The sequence below is a fragment of the Artemia sp. Qi Xiang Cuo genome, chromosome 20, assembly GCF_049724085.1.
Source record: "Artemia sp. Qi Xiang Cuo chromosome 20, ASM4972408v1, whole genome shotgun sequence".
Taxonomy (NCBI): Eukaryota; Metazoa; Arthropoda; class Branchiopoda; order Anostraca; family Artemiidae; genus Artemia; species Artemia sp. Qi Xiang Cuo.
The window spans coordinates 26,885,288-26,908,883 of NC_142813.1; the positions used below are offsets into that span (position 1 = coordinate 26,885,288).

Below are 23,596 nucleotides of genomic sequence, written 5' to 3' on the forward strand. Positions count from 1 at the left end.
TCAGTCGTTTCTCCCCTGTTGAATTTTTCAGCCGGGTTTTGAGCCTTCTGAGCATTGAGAAACTTCTATCCGGAGTAGCAGTGCTGACAGATAATATCGCAAGAATAGCCACAAGAAGAAAAACATTTGGAAAGAAAGTGGCGTTGCATGCCTGAAGCGAAGACACAGCACAAGTAGGACTCTCTGATACCAGAACATTCTCCCACTTGATGCGACATAGCTCAATCTCTTGCTTCAGACAGTCTGGTTTGGGAAGAATATTGCCATACAATTCAACCAATGACTCCAGGTTTGATGCCTTCAGATCGACAGAAGCAATTTTGGCAGGAGAAAGGACACTGAGATTTGACAGCAGTTTTTGGTGAAACTCAAATCGTTTTTCAGCTCGGAAGTGAAGTGGTCCAGGAAAGGAATAAAAAGTGAGGTTCTATAGTGGTTGAGAAGGTCTGGATTGTCTGCATGCATACTCCGGCCGCCTTTCGTCCTTGGACGAGTCATCTCCAGTCCTAAGTCGCTGGCATAACGTTGAGCTTCGTCGAAAATAGACTTGAAAGCAGTAGCAGCATTTCCTTTGTTTCTGAAAGGACAGTTTCCACGAGCCTGCATGCAGCTGCCAAATCAGAGTCAACTGACTGAAGAGTCTTGCACAGTGGAAGCATAAGGCAGAAAAGCTCTTTGACTGCATGGAGACACACAACAAATTGTGACTGGTTCATCGTGTGCAGCAACTGCGCCGCTTTTGCAGACGTTTCTGCATTTGCGTTCTCTTCAAGAGCTTCCAGGGATCTCAGGATTGGTCGGTACAGCTCAAGAAAATGCATGACTGAATCGTGGCGCTCCACCCATCTTGTTTCGCAGAGTCCAGTTAAAGTATGTTTCCTAGAATCCGGTAGTATTTCGTTGACCTTCTCTTTAAAGTTATGTGGCCTGAGTGGGGAGTAAGCTAAAAACTGCAGACTTGTGACAATACACCAAAGAAATGCTTAAACGCCAGAATAGAGCATACAGAAGATGTGATCAAGTTGAGACTGTGCACACTACAATGGACGTAAAGTGCTGCCTTTTCTCCGAGACGGATATGAAGTTTTCAGCTGATATGGTGCAGTTTCTATGAAACTGTGCATGTGCTTCGTGGTTGGTTCCAGTGCCTTCCAGATTCACAGGTGTAGATGAATGCTCTGCAGAAGTCCCGCTAACGCCACTGTCAGGAACATCCCTGGTCCGCTTGGGCGCGAAAAACGACGTAATGTAACACTTCCTCTTCATGTTGAAAATTGCTCTTCTCTTATCCAAGTCCAAAATTAAACTGAACTGAACTGACAATCTTGCACCCTCTTATAACATTTACCTCGAGCGCCCATTAATCCTAATTTACTATGCAAGGTCTGACCTTTTATAGTAAATTAGGCATAGTAAACTAGGACCTTGAAGGTCAGGTGAACATGGGGTTACCTAATTGCGTAAGCGATTGCACAACCGTTTACCCACAAAATACAATATGATTTAGTGTGGGAGCATATTTTTTTGTGGTAAGGTTTTGTCTTTACAGGTATTTTTTAGCATAATTTTCGACTCGGTCAAAAATTTCGGGGGGGGGGGGTTCAAACCGGGTCTTCATCTTTTTTATCGTAAGATTTCAAAAGGAACCTTGTTGAGATCACTTTATGTTTCTTTTAGTAGTTCATAACATGGGAAATGTTTTCTGTCACATATAGGATTTTATGCACAGCTTATCAATTCAAGAAAATTTCCTGTCGAAATACAAAATCAACCCTCTTAATACCTTTTCTAATTTTGTTGGCATAGTCAACGTTCTAAATTCGGAAGCAAATGCTTCTATAAAAAAGACCCTTATTGTTAAGTTCATGAAAGCCAGCCCTCTATTCCAATCATATCCCAACCCCTCTGAAAAAAGTTCTGACTCACTTCAACTCCTTGCCAGCACTGTTACTAATGACTCCAAGGGAAACATGGGTGCTTTAGGTGTTGTTAAACAAGCCAATTCATGAGTCTCTTTGGTCAAACTTTGAAATAAATTCAAAAAATAAATTCCTCCTTAAAACTGCCTGTCTTAATATTCTGAAAGACAGATGAGATAGCATGAACCTGAACTATGCCATGTGTGCCTCAACTAATATCCCTATCAAGTCTTTTTTTTCCAACCTTCATAAACATGCTAAACCTTGCTTAGCCATCTCAAAAGCTCTAATTTATTCACCAGTCCATGCCACTACTGGAAATCTTTTGGGGTTAATCCAAAGGACTCCCCAGCAACTCCCGGGAAAATAATTGCCATAAAATGCACCTTTTTCATGTTTTAACCCTCTCCCCCTCTGACCACCCATCCTCTTAAAGCTTGGAACTTTGTGTTCCTCTGTAGTTCATGTTAGGCTCATTTAGAAAGATTTAACCTTAATTTTTTACATCCCCATCATGGCTAGTTTCTCCCATCACTGTTAAGTAAGCACTTCTGCAATGAAGACGTTTAGACGAAAGACCCATTGGATTCTGGTGCACATTAGCTCATTCTCAGAAGAAGTGTCAGAAGTAGTCATTATTTTGGGTATGATGAAATTTTCAGAGGAAAAAAACAACAACAATGTAGCAACAAGAATAGAATTAGATATAGAAAACAAACAAACCAGGGAATTTTATCTAAATTGCTATTTAAAGATGAAAAGAGAAACGTAAGTTAAAGCACTTACAAAAACGCAATAATTATTTTTTTATTCTCTTTTAGATTGCAGAAGTGGTTTCTGCATCTTTTGTTCTGTTATTGCCATTCTGTATGAATTTGGATTATTTCACTACAAAAGTTTTGTTATTTGCTTTGGATATTTGAAATAAGGCCTTTTTAAATGGAAATTGTCTAGTTCTAATTCAAACCATTTCTGAGATGCAGGAATATTAAAAAAATATACAATACATAAATTCCAGGGTCGATCTAAAATGGCACTGAGAGAAGTGGGAGTCAGATGCTTCCAACATAGTGCAGTAGCATATGCTGCCACAAAAATTGCTATGTCAAAGTTTGATCAGGATGCTGGTTTACCATATGAGAGGCTTGCTGATAACCTGGAAATTGTCAAAAAGAGGTAAGTTTCAATATTGTATTTGTATGATTCTATTATAGAAAAGCATCATGGTTGCAACTTATGTTGCAACCTAGTTACAAATAAATTCTAGCCCATAATAATGAAAAATCTAAAAATATGTTTAAAAAATAAAAAACAAAAAATTTCAAGTGAGGAAGAATCGCCATTCGATTTTGATTAATCTTAATGATACGGATTCGTTGTGAAAACAAATTTACGGGAGTTTTGAAAAGTAGCCTGAAACCCCGCAAAATTTTGTCAGATCGAAATGAAAATTGAACCATTTGGATCACTGTAGCCAAAAACCCTATGTAGGAGAGTTACAGTCCCCTATCTTGAGCAACAAGGAAAATCACTTCTTTTTGCATGAGAAACAGTGGTGTGTATTTTTTTTGTTTGTCCTTGCTAGTGTGGCATTGAAACGTTATAGAAACATTTTCAAGGCTTCATTTGAAAGCTAGTTTTTACATGTACATGGTTTTTGTAAGTAACAAAACATAATTATAAACTAAAACATTTTACAACATTTGACATAAACTAAAACTTTTGACAAGAACTGTATCTTCATAAACAGGATGATATAACACACATATTTTCTAGGCATTGTGTGAAACATTGGATTTATGTTAGCCATTTTCGCTAGTTCTCTGCTTATCCTGGTTATTCTGTTATCTATGGACTCTGGAGTTATATTTTGGAAATTTCTGTGTCCTATGCAGTATAGTATGCTTTCTTGGGCAATCAAAAGCACCACAATACCTTTAAGACTTAACTTCCTGCCACAGCTTTTTAGTTTTTGGACTTGACACAGTTTTCTTTCTTCCAAAAATAAGCCTCCAAAGATGACTTGCTCTTCTTTAAAAAATGTGTTTTTTTTTATAAGTCATCCACTCCCAAATTTCCTGAAACACATATTATATCCAGTAACCCCATGCGCACAAGATACCCCACTAGCATAAATCGTCATCTGTCATACATCAGAATACAAACTCGAAAACTTTCCCTTCTTTTTAGTTCTAACGTCACAAAAGGCAAAATAAAAAGTTAACGACATGAGTTAAGCAGTTAAAGAGCATAGGCCTAGTTGACGGTTAGGGAAAACATCCTAGATTTGCACCTTAGACAAGAGTTAACAGTAAAGCGACTTTGCTACTAGATCAGTGTAATTTTAGTCAGCGTTTCGGTGTTCTAGTGAACCACAGAGATCTTCTGCTGATTTTTGGTAATCTCCACCCAAATCATGCATTTGTGTCTCATTTAAGTCGATCTTGATCGTTCTTTACTAGGGTGTAACTGCCACTACAACCATAATATAGATATACCTCCCTTTTTTCTGCCATTCTGTAGAACAACTGGTCAAACCGCATGATAGCAAGGAGAAAATAATAAATGATGTCAATAGAAACTGAACCTCCTTGTGATAGTGCAGTGGATGAAGTCACACCTCCCGAGTGAAAGTTTTCTGGTTCCGTCCTGCATGTCGCTGGGAGAGCCATCTTGGAATCTTTGGAGATTATTTTGGACTTGGAATTCGATCTCAGCTGCCGCGGGACGTGCACATAATGCATTAGCGTCTCCAGAAAATCAAGGAAGATGAAGAAGAAGGAGAAACTGAACTCCTAAAAAGCGTAGTTTTGATAACAATATGTATAGTCCAGGAAGTGTGTGAAAAAAGGGCCTAACCGGGAACAAATTGCAAGAGAAAAGATCCTGTGACTACCTGACTAAAAAAAAATGTGCTGATTCCAAATATGCAAAGTTGGCTCATCTATCTGTTTCACAAATATGCTTTTTTTTAGGTTGAGGTTGATTTTGAAAGGGTGAATTTCGTGTTTCATATATAGGCATAAAACAAAAAAATTGATGTCTAGAATAGTGTAATAGGTCACGGTGATTATGAAGAGCACTTTTATTTGAACGTAAAATTAAACCTTAGGTATTTTGAGGTTGAGGTGGATTTTAAGAAGGTAAAATTCGTGCTTCCATGTAAAGGCGTACTACAACGAAATTTATGTCTCGAATAGGGTATTAGATCACGGTGATTATGAAAATCACCTTTATATGAACGTAAAACTAAATATTAAGTTTCTGGAGGTTGAGGTTGATTTTGTGGGTGAATTCGTTTTTACATATAAAGGCGTACAGCAACAAAATTGATGTCTAGGATAGGGTACTAGATCACGGTGATTATGAAAAATCGCCTTTATTTGAACGTAAAATAAAAATATTCTATTAGTGTTGACCACGCTTAATCTGAAAGAAACCGGTCTTAAAATGACAACTATCACCCTGTCGTTTTTCCATATAAAGGCGTACAACAACAAAATTGATGTCTAGAATAGGGTACTAGATCAGGGTGATAATGAAAATCATCTTTATTTTAATGTAAAACTAAAAATTATTTTTTTGAGGTTGAGGTTGATTTTGAGGAGGTAAAATTCGTGTTTCCATATAAAGGTGACAACGCCAACATTAATGTCTAGAATAGGGTACTAAATCATGGTGATTATGAAAATCACCTTTATTTGAATGTAAAATTAGAACTTTCATCTAAATATTCCATCAGTTTCATAACCATTTCGTGACTACAGGACCTCACAATCCCAGCATGTAAAAATCCTTCGGGCCCTTCTAAATCGATCACTACAGTGATAAAACCTGTTCCATCGTGTTCCGCCTTATCTGGCCAGTCGATTAATGGGTAACAGGTCAATGTAGTGTTCAGTGAGAGTTGTTTAGTTAACAGTGAAGTTTTGCTGTTTCATTTTTTGAAAAAAAGTAAGAAGTCGGGTTTTTTTTATTTGTGATGGCAGATTACAGCGTAGTAAGGTCAGAGTAAAAACTGAAACGCTCTTTTTCTCAGCACTCTGTTCGTATTAGATAAAAAAGAGAGGAAAGTTACGGCAATAGCTCAGTGCATGCTACAGGCCTGTCGGCCAAAGGCAATTAGACCACCTCTTCAGATTGGATTAGCTGTCCAGTTGCATCATCAGTTTGGCAGCCGCTTTCTAATTGACATGCTCAGTGCTATGGGTTTCAGCTCATCATATTACGAGACGAAGCTCTTCGAGCGTAACGCTGCGGTTTCTAACAGCATAAACATAGAAGGACTGGAATGAACTATTTGCATGCAGCACATAGCTGATAACGTCGACCACAACGTCCGAACCCTTGATGGTAACGACAGTTTTCACGTCATGGGCATAATTGTTTCTGTGACGCCACTATTGAGGTCTTCGACAGCACTAGAGAGGAGAAAGTTTGTTATGTCTAGGCAGATAACTGAATCTAACCGAATTCCCATTAAGTATCTCAGACAGACACTAGGACAACCTAACCTTCCTTACGATCCGCTACCACGAGTTTCGATTCTGGATCCCTCTAAATATTGCGACTTGCTGTGAAAGATGTCCAGACTATTTCCTGCACCCTTGCCTGTTGGCAAGGAGATATGAGCGAGCTGTATGCAGACACACATTCAAACTCTTATACAGGGAAATCCTCCATTCTCTTCATGCCCATGATAGATATGAGACCAAGTGATCCCATTTGTCTCTACTCCACACTCAGCTTTGTTTGCCAACAGTGTTCTAGATACGGCGCGACTCCAGTACTGACCTTTGATCAGCCACTTTACTGGAAAGCTTTTACCATTATTGCTGCCGAGACTGATGCAAGTCCTATAAAAAAAAGTGTCCTTCGGCTGGGTGGTTTCCAGAGACTCATGAGTTACCTAGGGGCTGTTGGGCAGATTATGGAAGGCTCTGGCCTTCAAGAGACATTGCAAATAATATATGTGCTAAATGCTGTTCAACACATCATTTCTGTGAAAGCTTATTCCAGAGCTATACGAGGACACATACTGATTGACTGGGCTATGAACACACTTCTCTTCCCTGAGCTTTACGGCACTGAAGCTGGTTCTGATTCCGAAGACACGGAAAAAATATTCAGTGCCTCCGACGAGCTTATGGAGTTCTTTACTGTTTATTTTGGTGCATTGGAAGGTCACACAGACATACAAAGTGTAGAGGAAAATCTGTCCCTGGCAGAAGTCTGTCCCTGACAAAACAGACTTAATCAAATGCCTGAACTTTTTATCAAGACCAAATGAATGGCAAAATCTGGGACAGTTAAACTGGGTGAATGCAAATTCCAGGACTGGAGGTACAGTCCAAACTTACATAAAAACGGATCTAATTTGTATATTGATTTCAAAGAAATAAAATCATTAATTTCAAATTGACCCGTCAAAAAATAAGCTAACATTTAGTGATTGAATTTATATATTTAGTCATCCGCCGGATCTTGATAAAAAAAAATATTTGATCAAATTGATTAATTTTGGTTGATTAATTTTTTGTAAACTTGAAATAAATGGGAAAAATCACTCCCAAAAAGGGGTATTATCTTGATCAAATTGCACAATCAAATTCAATGTGTCCAAAATATATAAAATCCGAAATTTCATTTTTGTGTTTCCCAAGAGTCATGGATGCGTGTGATAGTGACTTCCCCTCCCTCTTAATAATATTCCTCCAATCCCTTCCCCTTCTTCATAGGTTTGGGAATTGCGGGGCATCTATGGTAATGTCTGGCCAGAGTTGGGGCTCTAGGGAATTATTTACGAATAGTGCCTGCGCGAAAATGGGCCATCAGTGTTTACTTGTTTGTCCTTGAAGACCAAGGTTAGGGTCATATTTACTCCTCCCAGTAAACTGTTTTTATAGCCACATCAAAGCCCTAAGGTGAGTGTGTTTAAGGTGCGGGATGATTTGCTAAAGACGTAGCATGATCTCTTATCATGAATTTAAGAAATTGGCCTAAGGGTTCCCGTGTAAATCAACGCCCATTTAACTAAACCCCATTCAATTCTACCCATTCAACTCAACCCCAATGCAACTCAATACTCATTCAACTCAATCCTGTGCAATGCAATTCTTATTTAACTGGGCCCCATTTAACTCAACCCCCCTGCAACTCAACCTGTGTTTAACTCAATCCCAAAACAACCCAACCCCTGCAACAGGTTAGCTTAAGTTAACTAAAATTTGACGTTAATCCTGCAACGTATTTACGGGTTAACTAAAATTCAACCCCTGCAACGAGTTAACATAATTTACACTTTGCTGAAAAACAAACAAACAAATGAACGTGGGTTTTCAGTTTAATATACATATACTGTTATTTATTCCTTGGCGTCTTAATATTTTTTGACATATTAGAGCCAAAAAAGTGAAAACGTTTAATATGTATTTAACTTTCAGTAAATTGCAAACTATGTTCTAGTCTTGAGAAGGCATGGGGGTTGTCGGCCCTACTCATGTTAATTTCTGCTCTTTGAGTTTGACTCGGTTATTTATTGTAGTTTCTGTTTGTCTTGGGTTTCATTTATTTGTTAATGTTGATTTGTGGTAGTTTTATGCTTGGAAGATTATTTGACGTTATATCTATCATTTTTTGTTTAATGGAATTCTTTACTTTTCTTTGAAAAACTTGTTTTGTGGAAAAAGATTTTAAATTAATTTCTATTAGTTATTTATTGATCTAGTCTTCTTCATGAATTTTTTTTTTATCTTGTCGTTTTTTTTCTATAAGAATCCATCGTTTGGCTTGCTATCTGTTTATTGAGAACTTTTTCAACAATTTTCAACAACATACATCCTTTTGAAAATCTTGACACCCGCCGTACAAAAAGTGGGGTATCAAAGTTGTGATAGTACTTGGTAGTTTCAGATTTTGTCTGAAAATACCATTTTTACATATAAAAATTCTTTTTGCTCAAACAAAGGTTGTTACAATACGAAAAGTTGTGCTGCTAAAGTGTCGGCAGTTTTTGGAATTATGTCAAATTCTGCTACTGGTGGTTTTGGAACTTTTCCATACCTGCTTGACACAAATATTATTGTTTAGTTTAGTTTTCCACCTGAAAAAGTCGACCTGAAAAAAAGAAACTTAATACCATTCCCAAAAATTCTATATGCTCTTTGACAACCTGGATATACGTACACTTTTGATTTAGTTAGACTGTAAAAGAAGAAGTAATAATACTAGGAGCCTTGAAAGTTTCAAATTAATATCCTCAGTCATTCTTGGGATATTGCTGAAATGTCTTATTGGCAACCAGTATATGCACAGTGCCTTTTGATGTATATTTAAAGCATAATGGGCAAATTGCATACCTTTGGAGGGTTTACATACCCAATTACTGTAGAGACATAGTTACCAGACCGTTTAACTATACTGAAAAAAAAATGGCTGTCTCAAAATTTTGGTTGGATACATTTGGAAAATTAATTTGCTTTGGAGGAGAGCTACTTGCCCTCCAATCACTTTTTACTCTTAAAGAGGGCGCTAAAACTTTTAATTTTCAATCGTTTTAGCTGCTTTAAAAGTTTCAATGATATTGCTAGTTATGATAGAGTGGTGCAGCCTATCATATTGCTTATATGCCCTTTTGAAAACCTTAATGCATGTAGTTTTTTCATTTAATTGAAACTCTGCCTAAATATTCCATAACAGTTTCACCTTAATACCCTTAGCGTCAATAGTTACAGTAACTGTAGTGGTATTGTTAATAGTATACATAGAGTGCCTTCTGGTTATTTCAAAATCCGCCAACGCTTACCCTTAAAGGTCTAACTTAATAATGAAAGCCGTTCTTGAGTTGAGTTGCTTTGTCCCCCTTTTGACAATCTGTATGCTCATCGTTCGTTTTGATTTTAGTTCAACATCCACCTGACTATTCCTTGAAAACTTCACCTTAATACCCTTAGCTTGTGTAGTAGTAGCAGTTGTAGTATTAGTGGCAATGTGCTCATTACACATTAGCATTTCTGTTACATCCTCTTGACAACCTGTTTGGGCATAGTGTGTTTCGATTTAGTTCAATACAGTTTCAATATTCCACAAGGTTTTCCCCTTAATACCCTTAGCTTTAGTAGCAGTAGTGGTAGTACTAGTAGTAGCAGTATTTAGTGTCAGCTGTAGAATTAACAGTTGTAGCCTTATCTTTAGTAACAGTAGGAATAATAGTTGCAGTAGTAATAGTATGAGTAAGAGCAGTAGCATTAGGATGCAAATATTGTCTTTTGGTTAGTTCAACATTCCCCACAACAAGCCCTGTAAATTTAAACTTCACATACCATACTGTTCCTAAGATATTGCTGATACGCCCTTTTGGTAACTTGCATGCAGACGGCGTGTTATTATTCAGTTCACCTTCCCCCCTCAAAATTACCTGAAAATTTCACCTTCATACCCTTAGGCAATTGTGTTAGTTGTGATAGTAGTCACAGTAGTAATATAAGTAGTAGTATTAATAATGATAGCACTAGTACTAGTAGCAGCAACAGTATTAACATATTGCCTTTTGATCAGTTGAACATCCCTGTCATCAAGTCCTGGAAATTTCAACTTAATCCATTTAAACGTCGCTATGACGTTGCCGATATTTCCTTTTGATAACCTTTATATTCATATATTTCTTTAAATTGTCATCTTAATGTTCTTAGCCTTATGTGTAGTTGCAATAGAAGTAGTTGTTGAAGCAGTAAATATAGGTAAAACTAATACTACTAAAAGTGGTAGTAGTATTAGTAGTAGCGTGCATGTATTGCCTTTTGGTCAATTGATCTTCCCCTTTAAGCATTCTCCGAAAGTCCACCAACTTAATACCCAAATCCATTCTTGAGATACGCCCTTTTAGCAATATGCATGCACATAGTAATGCATGCAATATGCGTGATTTAGTTAACATTTCCCCTCAGTATTCTCTCAAATTTTCTCTTTCATAGACTTAGTCTTTATAGTACTAGTATCATAGTAGTAGTGGTGGTAGCAGGAGAAGTAGGTAGCAGTATTAGTGTTGTATTAGTAGTAGTAGTAACAGTAGTAGCAGCAATATTAATAACAGTAGTGGCACGTACATGTTGTCTTTTGGTCATTTGAAAATCTCCGTCATTATACTCCAGAAGTTTCACCTTAATACGGTAGGCTGTTCCAAAAATATTGCTGATGTTCCTTTTTAACCCCCTTTTGACGCCTATTTCATCTTGATACTCTTAGCCTTGCAAGTAGTTGCAATTGAAGTAGTAGCTGGAGTAGTTTAGTAGGAGTAATAGTAATAGTAATAGGAGTGCAAGTGATAGTAGTGTTAGTAGTAGCATACATATTCTACCTTTCGGTCAGTTGACATTCCCTTTTAAGTCTTCTTTGTAAGTTCTAACTTAATACCCAAATCTTTTCTTGAGATGCCCCCTTTTGACAATCTGCCTACACATGGTGTGTTTTGATTTAGTTCTAATTCTCCTCAATATTGAGTCAAATTTTCACCTTCTTACACGTTGTCTTCATTGTACTAGTGTCGTAGTAGAAGTGGTGGTAGTAGGAGCAGTAGTAGCAGTAACAGTGTTGTATTAGTATTAGTAGTTACAGTAATAGCAGCAGTATTAATAGCAGTAGTAGCTGGTAAATGTTGCCTTTTGGTCTGTTGAACATCCCACTCATGCCCCAAAAGTTTTATTTTGATACGGTAAGTAGTTCCAAAAATATTTCTGATACACCTGTATCAACAATGTGTATGCATATAGTGTGTTTTGATTTAGGTCAACTTTCCCCTCAACGTTTCCTTAGATGTTCATTTCAATATCCTCAGCCCTGGTAGTACTCGCTACAGAAGCAGTAGTTTTAGTGGTAGTTATTGCAGTAGTAATAGTTTCAGTAATGGTAGCAGTAGTAGTAGTGGTAGTTGTAGTGTAGTAGTAGTAGTAGCATACAAATATTGCCTTTTTGTTCAATTGATCATCTCCCTTATCATTTCCTGAAAGTTCCAAATTAATATACTTTGCCATTTCTAAGTTACATCGTTTCGACAACCTGTATGCACATAAGATGTTTTGATTTAAATCAGCACTCCCCTCAGCATTCTCTGAATGGCTCACCTGAGTGCCCTTCGTCTTTTTGGAAAGTAAAGCTTAAACATGCCCACCTTTCTCAATAAACTATCCTATATGTAAATAATTAACAAATTGCCTAACTTACAGCCCTTGGCCTGAAGGTTGGGGGGGGGGTTTGACACCCCCAAAGGCATAACTCCTTGACCTTTCAATAATGCCGAACAAAAATGCTATATCGAAATTTTGATTAGATGTCTTTTGGAAAACGATCGACGTGGGGGGGGGGGGGAGCTGCTTGCACTCTAATAACTTGACTCTTAAAAAAGGCACCATAACTTCCGATTTCCAATCAAATGAGCCCCATCCGATGGTAACCCATACCATATAAGATTTTTTTGCTCCTTGGGCAAAACTTACAACCCTTGCCTCTGAGCTCGAGGGGGGGGCTGTGTCAACCGTGGAGGCAGTATTATATGTTCTTGGGACTATTTTAACAAACTGGCTATCTTACAATTAATAGAAGATGCGTTTGGGGGAAACGAGGGCACCTTGGGGGGGGGTCTAGATGCCCTTCGGTCAATTTTGACTCTTAAAAGGGAACTACAATTTTCAATTCCTAATTTAATGAGCAACCTCTAAAGTTTATACGACTGCCCCTTCCATAAAAACCTTATATGTTAATAATGGGCAACTAGTGTAACTTATAGTCCTTGCCCTGATGGCTGTGGGAGGATTGTCATCCCCGAAGACATAATTAGTGAACCTTTCAATTATGCTGAACGAAATGGCCATCTCAAAATTTTAATATATATGTAATGTATGCATGGCTACGTGACAGGCTTGTATATATTGATTCTCCTTGTCGCTTGTCTTCTAACCGCAGATAATGTGTGCTTTTATTCTTCTTATTAAGGCTTTATTTTTTGCAAGTAACTGTACATTTGGTATTTACTATATTAATTCTTTTGCTGCCAATTAGAGTTTGAACCCGAAGCTATTTTTCTTTATTCAAGCTTATTATAACTGTCAAAAATAGATGGAAATGAAAAAATAATTCGGGAGAAGCAGCTTGAGACAATATTTTCTTTTTTAGGCTTCAAAGGCCAATGACTGTTTCAGAGAAGATTTTGTATTCACATTTAGATGATCCAAAAAATCAAGAACTCAAACGAGGAACAAGCTATTTGAGGCTCCGCCCAGACAGAGTGGCGATGCAAGATGCCACAGCCCAAATGGCTATGCTTCAATTCATTTCGTCGGGATTGCCAACTGTGGCTGTTCCATCGACAATTCACTGTGATCATCTTATCGAAGCACAGGTACTTTAAATTTTGAATGAGGCTTTAAAATTTTAATCTAAAATATTTAGGAGGAGTAATTTTCTATGATTTTTTGCAGCCCACAACACAAAAGTAAACGTCTGAACTACCTGACTTTCTTGGCTTACTTAAGTCACAACCATTCTTGAAGATTGTCTAGGATCCTCTTTCTTCTTCTTCACTAGGGTGCGGATGCTCCTTCTGCAGCCATGATTGTCAGCTGAGTGAAGCAGGTTTTGCAGTCTTTAAGCCTTGTAGTATCGTCTTTACGCCTCATTGGAGGGAGACCTTCTGGGCTTGAACCATGCATTTGACATTCGAAATTTTACAGATTACGACTCTGGATACGGCCTTGAAATGCCACAACCTAATTTCACCTAGGATCGTTTGTTCTGCCTTTGAGCTACCATATTAGAATAGTTCTGCGTTATTAAATACTTTACCGAATTATTATTTACGTACTGTAATCGATTCTGTTGCAGTTTTGGCGCAAAATCTATTTTGGCTTTATAAATGCTATACCACGTAAGGTTTTTAAAATGCAATCTATTTTTATTTCGTCTTAATACTTAATATTTTTTGATTTTTAATTAAAAGAATTGGTCTAATTATTTTTTTGTGTATGCTATGGTGAAATGCTTGTACAAATGTAAAATTAAATTCCTGACTAGGTGAAACGTTTATTTGAATAAAATGCATAATTTATTAATCTTTGAAAATAATTATCATAAAAAAATTACGAGAAGGTGGGTTAACTAATGTGAACATTAAGGTCAGATGGCGCTACAGTTAACTTGCTGATGTTCTTAATAGATATATAATTTGCGTAGCGTGGTAACTACCAACGATGGAGGAATTTTGATTATATTTTAAATTCAGAATAATTGAATAATTTCTAAAGAAAGTACAAATTTCCCAATAGATGCGAAAATAAAACTTTAAACAATTTTCACGCCCAAAACTAAAAATAAATCAGCTCATCGCAGCACAAAGCCACCTGGGGCCAGTTTAGTAGCGCAAAGCTGTGTCAGTTTCTTGATTATATTAATCTCGAGGTTCGCGGCTTCAATAGTGGCTTGCAATAGGATAGTTGAATCAGCAAAATAAACCCCATCATGGTCATTTATTATTCTCTCAGGTTAGAAAAAAGATAAGTTCAAATTAGTTACTTAGTTTAGTTATCTGCTTTAAATTTTTTATTAAATTTTGGTACATAACTTAAAAAAAAATATTGTCCTGGAAAGATCTTCCCAGTCCATCCTGGTATGGTAAACTCAAAAAAGTTTTTATTACTTGATTTTAAAGTACTTGGTTTTACTTGATTTGACTTGATTTTACTTATTACTTGATTTTAAAGTACTTTATCTTTCTGCTATTTGTCTTTCTGAATTCAAGGTTTTGTAGACTGAGAAAAAACTTGTAAATACATATTCCACAAAAAATGTTAACATTGAGGGGCAAATGAGACTATGAATTCAGCACAAAGTGTCACACAAGGAAAACTTACTTACCCGTAGTTTTTTTTTTTTTTTTAAAGTCAAAATACCTCAATCTTGCCAATAGCTAAATTTACAGAAGTTCTTTCGTGGAATTCAGGGCCTTTTTTGAAAAGAACAAGCCTATATATAAAAACCTGGGCTAGAACTAATCATGCTGGAGTAAAAATATGATAAAATTTGAGTTCAGCCGAAAAAGTCGCATCAGGAAATCTTGCTTAATCAAAAAAAAAAAAAAAAAAAAAAAAAAAAAAAAAAATCAAAATCACCAATATTTCAAAGAAAAGAACCTAAAAAAAAAACCAAAAAAAAAAGTAAAAAATTAATGGAGCATGGATATTTTCATCACATATTTGAATACAGTGTAAAAAGTTTGGTTGAAAACACAATGAAAGTCCTCGTTGGTTAACAACTGTGTTGCATTGTTTTACTTTGTTTGTTGCTTGCTGTTTGGATACACAATTTGGTTTGTTGTTGACTGGTTGGAAACACAATAAAAGTCTTGTTGGCTAAAAACTGTGTTGCACGGTTTAGCAGATTTAAGTAAAGATATATTCATGTAGCCTATTAAATTAGTTAGCTAGTTTATAAGATCAACCTGCCAAAAAAGAAAGCAAAGAAAAAACAATGCAAGGCATCTTATTTAGCATTTGAGAATGTATTGAAGGGGATCTGAGATTATGTTTCTTTTCTCTAAAGATTTCATGAGTGTTACTTAGTATCCATTTTAGGTTGGAGGTGATGAAGACTTGAAGCGTGCCAAAGATTTGAATAAAGAAGTATACAATTTTCTAGCAACAGCTGGCGCTAGATATGGAGTGGGATTTTGGAAACCTGGCTCTGGTATTATTCATCAGGTATAGCAATTTCATCAATTCTTTTTTTTTAGCCCTTTTATCTTGAACTTTTTCTAGGATTTTATATCTTATATTTACTTATGCAGATTACACTTAAGCCAGTAATAACTCCTATAAAGCTTTATGTTAAAACGAAGAGGAGAAACTCTGTTGCTTACGCAGTTTTCCTTTTTCTTTGATTGTTCCAACAAAATTAAAGAAGTTCTAAAAAATTACGAAGTTTAGCTGGATAATATGGCCTAAAATTGGTATATAACGAATAAAATTATGATTGGTAGTCTTTGAACTGGAGTTTCTGGACTTTTTTTGTCCCACTCGTATGGGGTCTCTTCTACCTCTTGCGAAATAGAAATGTCCATGCAGTGGATGACACCCTCTAGAGAAAGTCGTTCTCTTTCAAACTTGTTTAAAAAGAAAAGTTCGATATAGAATGTTTATTTTTGAATACCACAACAGGTTTTATAGATCAAATTTTTTTTCTTCAGCTTGTATTTGGGGGTAAGTAATATCTTTGTTGGATATTATTCACTCTTTCCTTTTGTAAGATGTACTACGTACATTGGACTCAGAAAAATTGTTTTTATGTCATATTTTATTTCATTAAATAGTCAGGTAAGGAACGACCCGGCTTAATGCTAACTGAAACTCTAAAAATCAGAATTTTGATACTAACCAAAAAATCAAAAGAATCGGCTTATTATACTGATTTCAAATATACAAGTTTCATTAAGTTAAGTTGTACCCATTAAAGGCTACGAGACTGAGAAAATTTGCCTTATTCGGAAAAAAGGGGGAAACACACTCTACAAGTCATAGAATCTTAATGAAAATCATACCATCTGATTCAGCGTATCAGAAAACTCAACTGTAGAGGTTTCAAGCTCCTATCTAGTGCCCTTTATAAGTGACCAAAAATATGGGGATATGGGGATTTTGTTCATCATAATTGAAAGGCCCAATAACAATGCCTTTGAATATAACATAACCCCCCACAGCCCCAGGGGAAAGGTCTTTAAGTTATAATGTTCCCCATTGTTTACACATAGTATTTGTGATTGGGAAGTATGTATACATTTTCGTATGAGGGGTAGGAAGGATTTGTTACTGGGGTTTTTCTACGGGGGAATTTTCGGTAGGGAAGTTTCCAGGGGATGAACTTATCAGGTACATTCTGCACTGGAGGAATTTGCCAGAATTCCTATACAAAATTATTTTTATATGTCTTGCTTTCTCTTTTCTGTCTCAATTTTACGCATGGAGTTGTTAAGGGTACTTGTCAGGGTTGAATTTTCACCGGGATTGAATTGTCTAGACGATATTGCCGTGGGAAGGGGAATGTCTCCGTGGAGGTGGGGCCAGATTTCATGGCATTATTTAAAAAATGATCAGAAACTTGAAAAAAGCGAGTTTTTTCAACTGAAAGTAGGGAGCAACATTAAAATTTTAAACGAACAGAAATTATTACGTATATGAAGGGGATTGCATACTTCTCGACACCTCGCTCTTTACCCTAAAGTTTGAATTTTGTCTCAATTCTTTAAGAACGACTCCTGAAACACAAGGGTCGGTCGTTAATTAGAAGAATAAGAAGCTTTTCTAAAAATACTAAAAAAATAGCATAAAGAGCGATTTGTTTAGGAGGGGGACATCCCCTTCATGTATATAATAATTTCTGTTTGTTTAAAATGTTAACGTTGCTCCTTACCTTCAGTTGAATTTTTTTTAAATTTAATTTCTAATTGTATTTTTTTAAATAAAACGAGGAAATCCTACTTTTTTATTTAATCTTACATATAGCAAAGACATTGTTGCAAAAAAAAAGTGGTTAAAGAAAGATTAGAAAAATGTGAGCTGAGAAAAAGTGGTAAATTGAAAAGCTTTGTGTTGTAAAAGTAAATTTTCCTATATGGTTCTTAGGGAACTTTTTTTTTCTTTTTTTTTTTTTGGAAACTTATGTCGAGTGGTTCACAAATGCCTTATATTCCATAGTGTTCTTAAATTTTTGAAATATCAAACTTAAGTCACAACTGGCTATTTTTAATTGACAAACATTAAAAACGATTTTTTTTTCTTACATCAGTAATAATAGCTGGTGGTAGAAGTAGCCAAAGCATGAAAAAAGGGGAACAATTTGGCATATCGAATGAGAAAAACGTTTAAGGCGTTACTGCTACAATTAGGTTAAATTTACTGTAGCGTTCAGTGCCCAATGCAAACTCACTGAAAACCACTCCTCCTTCATGGAGCTCTATAGTGCCCTGTTTAAGGGCTCAGCCTTAACCGCCTACACGGAAATCTCCAAGAATTCTTGGTTTTCTTTTATAATCTTCACATAACTCTTTCTGGGTATAGGTCTACGACTTTTCTCTTACCCCATTGTAGCCTATCTACGTGTTTAATTACATAATGCCTGAAATTTTCAGCAAACATCTTCAAAGCTGAATAAATTGTGCTTTGGAAACAATCGTGCAACATCATACAACGAAAATTCTCATTACACAATCAATTTTAATGCGCTGTTTTGATAATTTAGCTCTATATCGTCTTGCAGCTGGGTGATCAAGCTTTCACGATGTTTTTCGGAGGGAGATAAGGGGATTTCGAATTTTGTGTTGAGAAAGGGGAAGATATTTCTTCTCTGGTCCTCACAAGAGAGAATATGCCCCGTGTATTCTTTCTTTTCTTATGTCTGCCACCCAACAGGCTTCGCTGCTAGGTTATTATAACCCTTCTAGTGATAAAGTACACCATTATGGGTTTGTAAAGGCGTATAGGAGATTCTTTAATGATGCATATGATTGTTTTCGATTTTTTTTTTCATAAAGAGGAACATTTGGTATCTTACGACTGGGTTTATCTTCTAATTTAAATGATTTGCTTAAGCTGCATAAGTTAATGTTTGTCATTTTAATTCTAGATTATCCTTGAAAATTACGCCTTTCCTGGTCTTCTTATGATTGGAACTGACAGCCACACTCCAAACGGTGGCGGACTTGGTGGCCTGTGTATCGGGGTTGGTGGAGCTGATGCAGTGGATGTTATGGCAAATATTCCATGGGAATTGAAGTGCCCTAAGGTTCGTAATTGAAAACGTAAATTATATTTCGACAATAGCTATTTAAAAGAAAAGAAACAAAATCCACCACATAAGCGTCTTATACTCGAATCAAGCTCATCGTTGCGATCCTTTCCATTATGAAGAGGAAGATTTTTACGAAGTTATCTAAGTTAATGGTAACACTCTTCAGGAAAACTAAAAGTTTCTCTCTTGGATGGTGACGAGAGGGTGATTCTTTTTGGATTTTAAGTGCTGATTTCAAATCTTTTGTTCTGAAAGTTTTTGTTGGCTGATGTTCTTGCGTAACGATTCTTTTTTGCAATATGTTCCAATACAATCTATCTTCATAATAATCTTTTTAATATAATATAAAAATGTTTTTAATAAATTAATAATATTTTAATATAATATATTAGAAAATACTTTTAATATAAAATGATTTTCTAAAATTTGTATAATGATAAATCTTATTGTTTTTTTTTATTCGGATATTTTTAACTTTAAAACGAAATAAAGTTTAATTGTGTCCCTCCTCCATCCCAATCATAAAAATGAGGGTTTTCGTTTTAAGGACACTAATTTTGAAGCATATTGGTTAAACGATTTTTGTCACCTAGATAAGATTTTGGGGGGTTTTAATGGTCCCAGGTAATACCTAGTTGACCCCCTTTCCAAGTTGTTTACAGTTGATTGCACCTCCTTGAGGTCCGGTGGGTAAATGTTAAATTAAAGTGTAAACTATCAGCTGTGGAGGTGGTGGTCAAGATGTAGCCCTACTGCTAGTACTATACCGACTTAAATATTTTTTGTATGTGAAACAGAACGTCTCTGCTAAAATTTAGGAAGATTATCCAAGATGCAGTGCAAGTTTGATATCAAGGTTATTGCCTTCTAGAAGAAGCAGGAATTGGCTGTTCTGAATCTAGCGTGTCTACTACTATATCCTTTTGCAGCGTAAAACTGGTCAGTGACAAAACACTGGTTACCGCTTTTCGTCCATCTTAACGTATTGAACTTGCGCTATTTTTATTGTATCTAATGGATCTTCAGGCTCCCCCCCCCCTGAAAATTAAAAAAGATACGAAAATTCTGCTTCGCTTATCAAAGAGATAATATGATTTTTTCTACATGCTTGAGATTATTCAGTGTCCATGAGGTTTCGTGAAAATATTTTGTAATGGTAAGTCTCTGAAGAAATTCTGTACCGAGGAAGCTAAAACAAGCTTCAGTTTTTTTTTCTGGAAAATCAAGGCTTGTCTATCAGCGTTGGAAAGCAAGTTCTAGCTCGTTCAGAAGAAAAGTTTGTTTTAGTATAATAAGAAAAATTAATGTGATGTGACAACGTTAGAAATGATTTCTAAATGTATGCTTCATTTTCCATATAGAAAATCACACGTTGTCTTACTTTTCAAAGCATTATTTGACTGAACTATAATAAGCTTTAAAAATATTAATTTGTTGAAAGAAGGGAAAGCAAGAATTCCAGTGTTATTACCCGAAAATGTCTTCAGGTTTGTGGAACCTTTTGATTAAAGATATAATATACAGCTCTTCAAATATTTGACGGTGTTCGATTTCTAAAAAGTTTACATCGAGGATTTTGTGTTTTTTTTTGAAAAATGTCTATCAAAGTGCAAAATCAGACCGTCGCGCAATGGACTGCTGTGTAAATTCTCAAGCTGTAAATAGGGAATGATGCTAATTAACGTTGATTGTTTTTTTCTGGCTAGAAAAGAAACGTACCGATATTTCTAATGTCAGTTCCCAGCAAATTTTCGCTACTTTTTACGCAACTGGTAGAAAGTTTATCTGTGTCTAGTTACATGAACAAGAGCTTTTAATCTGTTCGCAAGATCATTTCACACCATTAGATTTATTTTGTTTAAAGTCTACTGCATATTGATATAAGAAATGATATTTGAGTCTGAAGTATACTTTTTTGAGTCAAGTCTTACTGTTCTAGGTGATTGGAGTTAAGCTGACTGGTCAATTGAGTGGATGGACCTCTGCCAAAGATGTTATCCTTAAAGTAGCTGGAATATTGACTGTTAAGGGTGGTACTGGAGCTATTGTTGAGTACTTTGGCGAAGGTGTCAAGTCCATTTCTTGCACTGGTAAGCCTACTATCTCCTGCATCTTTTCTATTTATTTTATTTCACTTTTTTCAGGTGTTATTTCCACTTTAATTAATATTCAATTGGAAACGTGGATTGGATATTTCTTTTTAATTGAAACTGTTTCAGAAACTGGTTTTTGGCTGAAGTTTTAGAAGAAACCAAAATGGTTGTTATGTTGACGTTTTGTTTTATTAGTTCGGGAAACCGTTTCCCAAGAAAAAGTTTTAAAGAAAAATCTCAAACATCAGCATTGAAGTCATATATAAAGTCAAATTTAAACTGAAAAGAAGTTGCTATGAATGAATAAATGACAGCTAAAAGGAACTTAAGATGGTAATCAAGCCAAACTTAAACGAACAGAAATTGCCACAAGTAAGAGCGGGGCTGCCACCCCTTCTGCCCCCCCCCCCAAGGCTAGTGTGTCATTGACACTCTTCTGATAACACTATGCACTTTGAACAGTGTCTTGGCGAAGCATAAAAAAGGATTTACAGGAAATAAACAATTTCCTAAAATAAACACATTTACAACTCTAAATGGGAATCTACAGTTTCAAAAGGATACTTTTTTCACTATTTTGCCCAATAGTGAATCAATTGCTAGTTCGCTTTGTACATTTTATTTCTTGAAATGCAATAATAAAGTGAGTAAATTAATTTACTGGATTTGCTGAAAATACCAATAAATTTGCCTCTTCGGATGACATGACTCATAGCAACCCCATGGGCAAGGATCTTAAATTGTAGAAATTGCCCATTGTTATTAGCTAAAGTTTTATGATAGAGAAAAGGAATGCTTGTTCCTCTTGGTTGTCCTATTGGCTTGAAACTTTCAGGGTCTTTCCTTGGGCCAAGATGACTTTACAGTTTTGTGCGGTAGGGTGTTCAAGGGCTGAAAAATAGGTCAAAACTTTTTGTCTCTTATAAGTTTAGAAGTTTCGGCGATAAATTCTGTGGTTGAAGGGGACCATAATGTACAAACATTTTTGGTTGGGTGCACGGACCCGAAAAAGGACAACACTCTTGGTTGTTCTAATGGGTTGAAAGTTATATCCTAAAGTACTAGGGCCAAGGAACCCCAATGGACACGAAAAGAAAAGTATGCTTGAATTTTCTGCAAAGTGAGCCAAAAAAAAGGATCAACGAACTTTTTTTTCGGAATTGAAGGTAACTTACAAACGAAAGTTCCTGGTCCAAAGGAACCCTATTGTACAAACCCAATTTCGTCTGGCGGCATGGGCCTTCCGAAAATAGGCCAAAAAATATTCTTCCGATCAGCTCAAAACATGTATCTTCAAATCCTTAGACCAATGAGGCCCCCAATGTAAAAGAAAATAATAATAATAATAGCAAAATATATTTTCCGCACGAAAAGGGGCCAAAAACTTTTTTTTGAACGTTTTGAAACGTGCATACGAAGCTCCTGCGGTCAAGGGGACCCTTCTGCACAATACAAATTTTCGGTCGAGGGTTAGGGGCTCTCCAAAAATGGATCAAGTTTTTGTTTCCAATCGTCCCAGAATTACTAATATAATCCTTATATTTACTCATTTAAGGATTTAATTATATTAGTAAATCAATTGTGCCAAGGGTACAGAATTGTATAAAAATAATTGAAACAAAAGATATTAGTTCGCCTGAAGATGGGGCCCATAATGTTTTCTACAAACTTTTCTATGAACAAATTGAAACTTACATTCGTAAGTTCTTGGACCAAGCGGACCTCAATACTCAAACAAAATTCCAAAAAATACTGGGTTGACACAAAAAAGACCAAAAAACTTATCATCGAATGGCTTGAAACTTGTATCCACAAGTCATTCGGTCAAAGGAACCAAAATTCGCGAAAATAAATATTTTTTTTTAAAATTATTTCTTAGTAAATGTTGAACACCGTATTCTGTCCAAACTTGCTAAGCTTCGATTTTGAGCTTTTTCGCGGATTGGGTCTGTTGTTTAATTGTATAGGCAGAATCTTGTAACTACTCCCCTGCCTAGCTCGGATTTCTTTTTTGGGGGGGGGGATTATTTGGATTTGTGATGCGCGATGGATGTATTTGTTTGTTTTTGTTTCTCCCCTGTTTTTTCCTTGCCATAGAGCCTTACAGGGGAGACTAAGTTGAAGTGTTTGTTTTTTTTTTTTGTATGTAAAATACTGTAGATTTTGTTAAATAGTTATATATTTGTTTTATTTTTTTTCAATAGATTCAATTCAAAATACAATACATTTTAAGTTTATCTATATTAATGCTGTGTTTCTGTCATCCAGTAGAATATTTGAAGCTAGAAAATAAATTAATGATAAAAATAACTAAAAAATAAACGTTAAAGCCAACTAAGATATTAAATAGTTTTGAAGCTACATACAGCTACAGAAAAATGTAAAGAGCAAGGATAATTGAACAATGCCGCAACAGTGAACAGAAAACGAGGAAAAGAAAATTCAAATAAGTGCTGAAGACCAATCTATTAGAATCATTTTTGATTTATATGTCCTTTTTTTGCTTCTAGGTATGGCTACAGTTTGTAATATGGGTGCTGAGATTGGAGCTACTACATCAGTTTTTCCCTACAATCACAGAATGCATGACTACTTGAAAGCAACTGGTCGTTCTGATATCGCAAGCGCAGCTGATGAACATGAGAAAGATCTTCTAACCCCAGATGATGATGCACCATACGATCAGGTTTGTCCCCCTCTTCTCTTTTGGTGGTACTCGTAGTGTCATCTTTAATAAGCACTGTATGGCAACATATT

General features: G+C 35.9%; 1 protein-coding gene across 1 annotated transcript in view; it reads left to right on the top strand.

Moving 5' to 3' along the window:
• LOC148940051 (aconitate hydratase, mitochondrial-like) overlaps positions 1–23,596 on the top strand; it is a 127,465-nt gene that overhangs the window by 17,753 nt on the left and 86,116 nt on the right. Inside the window, exons 2-7 of the mRNA XM_089106516.1 lie at positions 2,938–3,095; positions 13,086–13,311; positions 15,539–15,664; positions 18,582–18,740; positions 20,686–20,836; positions 23,350–23,525. Of these exons, the coding sequence (XP_088962642.1) occupies positions 2,938–3,095; positions 13,086–13,311; positions 15,539–15,664; positions 18,582–18,740; positions 20,686–20,836; positions 23,350–23,525 (996 nt within the window). The remainder of the gene's footprint in view (positions 1–2,937; positions 3,096–13,085; positions 13,312–15,538; positions 15,665–18,581; positions 18,741–20,685; positions 20,837–23,349; positions 23,526–23,596) is intronic.